General features: G+C 32.8%; 1 protein-coding gene across 1 annotated transcript; it reads right to left on the reverse strand.

Annotated features, from left to right (window-relative positions):
- Positions 1-1,025: 1,025 nt before the first annotated feature.
- Positions 1,026-4,965, reverse strand: LOC107866164 (cytokinin hydroxylase). The gene is made up of 4 exons (XM_016712335.2): positions 4,560-4,965; positions 4,065-4,294; positions 2,998-3,597; positions 1,026-1,591 (listed from the first exon to the last, which is right to left on the reverse strand). The coding sequence occupies exons 1-4, from the start codon at positions 4,855-4,857 to the stop codon at positions 1,166-1,168; spliced, it is 1,554 nt and encodes a 517-aa protein (XP_016567821.2). The 5' UTR covers positions 4,858-4,965; the 3' UTR covers positions 1,026-1,165.
- Positions 4,966-5,446: the final 481 nt, after the last annotated feature.

Consider the following 5,446-nt stretch of genomic DNA (forward strand, 5'->3'; position numbering starts at 1 on the left):
ACTCATAAACAGCTTTCATATATATGTCAATATGGGAACTCTTGATATTTACTTGGTACACTTGTTTCAAATATGACGGTCGTAGCACTTAGTCATTTGTTGTAGCGTGAGATTTTACCTAATTTGTCTTACACTTGATTGATTCAATATGAAGGAAATTGTGGGGGTTAAGAACTCTAGCAGTTAAGTCCACTGCAATTAATGTACAGAGATTTGTAAGAAACCTTCCAATTCATGATTTGTGGCGATTTTAACCTCCGTAATCTTTTTCGATGAATAACTAATTTAATAGGTGGCCGTTAGGTTCGATGTGTTTGACATGCTTCGTTTCTTCTCATGTTCGTATATGATATTCTTTGTCTGCTGATGATGGTGGTGTCTGAATTGCTTTTGCACACTTTGACTATTTCATTGGGTACTTCTACCTCTTAGCAACACAACGACCATCGGTAATTCTGTTTATTAAGGTCTATACAAATGGAAAGAAGTTACCAAGTATTCTCTCTGTCAATTTATTTATGTGACACTTTTCAAATTTCAAAGTTCAAACAAGTCTATCTTTGATCATAATTTCTCCGTATATCTTCTAAATATTTTGACTTATCAATTCATGTGACTTATAGTACTTTTTAAGTAGTTTCCAAACATATAATTTTTATTTCAAAAGGCTTGATTTCGTACCCAAATTTATGGTCAAACTTAAACGGTTTGGCTCTCGAGAAGCAAAAAGTGATACATAAATTGAAATAGAGGGAGTACCTTTTAAAATGATGAAGAATTTAACTTTGTTGATCCCTTAATCACACCGTATGTTCATTTATGATTCAATATCTCTAATGAAAATCATTTTACTGCAATTTAAAATCATTTGTTCTGACTAGAGGATAATAGGATCACTCACAGTCTCTCGTCATGAGTAGGGATTAAACTGTAATTTACTTCACTTTTGATAATCAGTACATGAATTCTACTTTTGAAAACGAGAGGTACAATTATGTAAGCCGTTGCTCCTCATGCTCCGGGTGTAAAGAAAAAGGAAAAAAGAGGAAAAAACATAGAACAAAATTAAAATTCCGACATATTTGGATCCTTTTCAGACTTCAGTGTAACTAGGTACTGGTTTTCCTTGCAACATTGAGAAGGAAGATTATTCTAAAATGCTAAATTAAAGTGATTGGAACATAAGAGGCAATCCTAGTGTGGGCCTAAGAGAAAGCATGATAGAGGGACAATGTATATAGTTAGGTGAGATGGAAAAGGAGAACCTTGTCAAGATTAAGGACAAGACAACTTTGTATTCCATCATAGTCAAATTCCTACCAATACACATCCTCCCTCCAAAACCAAAGGGCAAATATCCCATTTTGTGTTTGCATCCACCGTGGATGTCATCCTTAAACCTATCTGGCTTGAATTCATTCACCTTTTCACCCCAAAGTTCCTTGTCGTGATGCATGGACACCACATCAATCCACATATTTGTTCCATTAGGAATGACTAGGTCGTCCACTTGAATGTCTTCTCTAGCTTGCCTTTGCACATTCGGTGCTGGTGAGTACAGTCTTAGAACTTCATTCATCACCCATCCCATCTGCATTACACATAATTTCAAAATTTCAATATACCAATACAAATTAAAACTTTAAATAAATAAATCTTTGAATAGTTGTTTTTTATATGGATCAAAAGGAAATCCATGATAGACAAGTAAAACAACATATGTAGTTGTCTCCCTGTCACAATAATTCATGTGACATTATTTGATTGAATATGAAATTTTAAAAAATTATAGTTAAATAAGTTATACAAATTTATGTAGCTATAAATCATCTTACCAAGCGTTTAAAACAATTAGAGTTGGGATAAATTACATGAGAATTGCAATATAATTGGGAGCTTAGTTGACTAATGGAATAATTATTTAGCGTTTAGGTGTGGACGGTGACTGGTCAAACTGTTAACCAGCTGGACTGGCCAGATATTTTCATCATCGTATTTCATATGTGAAAAGGCATAGATATTTAGCTGCATGCAGGGTGTTGACACATGTAAAGGCAATACCAAGTTTTGCATATAAACAGTTCGCCACTTACGTAATAAATGGCCCCAATCCCAAACCCCTGGAATAATTGGCATCTGAAATGTGCGTTTGGTTTGTCAATTCTTTCTTTTCAACTTTTAAACATGCATGTTGACCTGGTATACCCCATTAGATTAATATCTCTTGCATTTTATTGACCTGGTATATTACTTGTCTACTATACTAAAAATAAATATTCAATAATATTTATTCAATTTAAAAATCAATGAATAATTTATTCATTTATGTCTATTTTATCCATAATATTAAATGATATTCATAATGAAATGCATTTTTTTCAAAACACTAAATTTATTATATTCAAAGGGTAATATAACAAAATCACTGCTATCATTTCTTAAGTTGTGTACCAAGTACAACTATTGTTGGACCAAGGGAGTACTTATTTTAAGAAAATAAAATATATTTTTAAATCTTGTGATTTTAAATTAAATATATGCACAATGTATCAAATTAAACTATCCTTTAATTTTATAATCTTATACCCCCTCTGTTTCAAAAAAATGACATACTTTCCTTTTTAGTTCGTTTAAAAAATAATGTTTCCTTTCATTTTTTTTGCAATACTTTAATTTCAACTTTTCACATGACATGTTTAGGACCACAATATTAAAAGGCATTTTCGTACATTTGATACAACTTTAATTTAAGACCACAAGATTCGAAAGTCTACTTTATTTTTTAAAACTTTGTGTCAAGTCAAAGTAGGTCATTCTTTTTTAAACGGGGGAGTATATGATTAATGAGCTGTCAAAAAAATATTCTTTGTTTTCTTTGAGCCATCAGAATCCAAAGTTTATCCCCAGAAGCTTCTTTTTTTGTAGAACGGATTACTTTTACAAAGAAATAGGACAATCAAACTTATCAAAGATGTACAGATCAAATAATTAGCTTACCTTCCTTAGACCAACAAGCTTAGTGGCATCTATTTCACCATCACCCATCACTTGTTTGATTTCCTCTCTGAGTTGAGTTTGCCACTCTGGATGTTGTGCCAGCAGCAACAAGGTCCACGTGAGTGCCAATGCAGTTGTCTCATGGCCTGCGAAGAAAAACGTTTTACACTCATCCACCATTTCCCTTGTACTCAATGTCCTCCCATTCCCAGCCAGCAAAAGGCTCAGAAGATCGTGCCCTGCACGATCAATATCTTTGTTCATCTTTTTTCGCTCGTCAATAATGGACATTAGTAGCGAATCGATTTCCTTTCCTAGATTATGGGCTTTGAGGGTTTCTTTAGGGCACATGATCTGATTTCCATAGGGTACCCCAACATAACGTGTAGACTTGAACAGTGTGATTTGCACATTTCTTAATTTTTCGAACACTTTTTCGCCATCTACGTAGCTGATACCGAAGCTTGTCTTTGCGATGATTTCACCTGCGGTACTTATGATTTCGGACTCTACATCAATTTCCGGGTTCCCGGAATTGATGAGTGCAGCCCAACGGTCTAGCATATGTGTGGCGGAATCCGCCATTACAGTTGCCATGCCCTGCATGCCAACCAAATTTGAATTAATACAACTTGCTATCAAACACCCTAATTATAGAGTGTCGAGACTTCAATTTTTATATATGGAAATAGTGGTATTTTTCTTATATTATAACATTTATCTAGGTATACTAACAAAGAAATGTCGGGGACTAAATAATTTGAAAGTTCAAGCATAATTACCTGCTATAATTGGTTAAAATATATTGACAGTGCAAAAAATACTTGCACTATATATCAGTAACATGCATACGGATTAAATCCTTATCTTATGATATATGTGTCACGTTACATTTGCCAATTTGAGTTTTAAGGTCATGTTACTTCGTGTGGAGCCAGGAAAACTGATTTTTCTGTCTTCCGTGTGGAATTTCCTAATTAATACTCCATATACCACAAAGATATTGTGCTTCAATGAGAAAATAGAGAAGTACTGCACCCATAGTAACTAATAATATTAATATATACCTTCAAGTTGGCTGGGGTAAAAGCAGGAGTAATAACATGCCTATGTCTCACCCATTCATCACCTTCCACCATGACAAGTCCTTTCCCAAACATTGCCTTTCTATCCATCTTAAACACTGTTGGTTTTCCCCAACTTTTCCCCATTACTCCCGCTGACATCTTCTTGATGAATTCAGGGTCTGCAATGTAGACAAATGGTTCTGTTCCCAGCCAGTATATGAATACTTTTCCTGCAAAAAATAATCAACACTCTTTCATTTACACTGCAGATACCATGCATGTATGTATAACAAGTGTAATAAGTTACGGGTTCAGCCGAATTCATATCTAACCTAGCAGTTATTTAGCTTAGATATTGTATATGTTATTAAGCTATTAATTGTATCCATTCATGTTTTATGATTGGGTAGCTCTGACATATTGAAGAATAAAACAAAAAGAAGAAAACATGCATTGCACTGTTGTGTCAAGATGCTAGAGAGAAAGCATACGTACCATGCAATTTCTGCCACGTAGCAAAGTAAGGAAATGCCAATGCATGAATATCATGGCTAATGGCATTAACAGAAGAGGAAGAAGAAGAAGAAACTCTCTTCATCATCAGCTCCTTCTTCATGTCGTTAATATTTCCAAAAGGAAAATTTGGTGTTGGTCCGTCAAAACCATTTGCCTTTAGTTTCCGATATATGAGTTTAGGCATAATCCACCAAGAATATACAACTTTACATAACATAAACAAAATGGTGACCATGCCTAACAGGCTAGCACCTTGAGAAAATTTGAAGAATTCCATGTATTTTTTAAAAAATTTCTTAGTACCAGATGATTTGTCAAGTTTGATTAGTAAATGGAAAGCAAAGCGATTGATTTTCTTGATGATAAGTGATGAGAGAATTAAAAGATGCATGGGTATTTATAGAAGGACAAGTTTGACGAGTCTCCAAGGCAGTCAAAGGTTGACAATTGACCAATAAGAGAAAAATATATACTTTTATTACGCAACCACTTTAAACGTATTTAATTTGGATATATATTTATATATTGTATACACACACTCTGTGTTATCTGTTAGTCTTTTTTTTTAAAAAAAAAGTATGTTCTAAAAAGAGCCACTCTTTATTATTCTAATTTTTTTAGATGATATATTTAAAATTATAAGATTAAAAAATATTTGTATACATTTGACATACTTTTTATATTTTATTTAACTTAATCATGTTGATTTGACTCTTTTCTTAGAAAAATATTTATTAAATATTTATTTTATTAAATTAATTTTATTAATGATGCTTTAAAAATTTAAATTTAAATACAAATGCTTTATGTAACAATTTTATGATAGAAGTCATATTAAAAAATGATAAATTTATCTTGATTTGATA

Source organism: Capsicum annuum, chromosome 3 (genome assembly GCF_002878395.1).
Source record: "Capsicum annuum cultivar UCD-10X-F1 chromosome 3, UCD10Xv1.1, whole genome shotgun sequence".
NCBI classification, from domain to species: domain Eukaryota; kingdom Viridiplantae; phylum Streptophyta; class Magnoliopsida; order Solanales; family Solanaceae; genus Capsicum; species Capsicum annuum.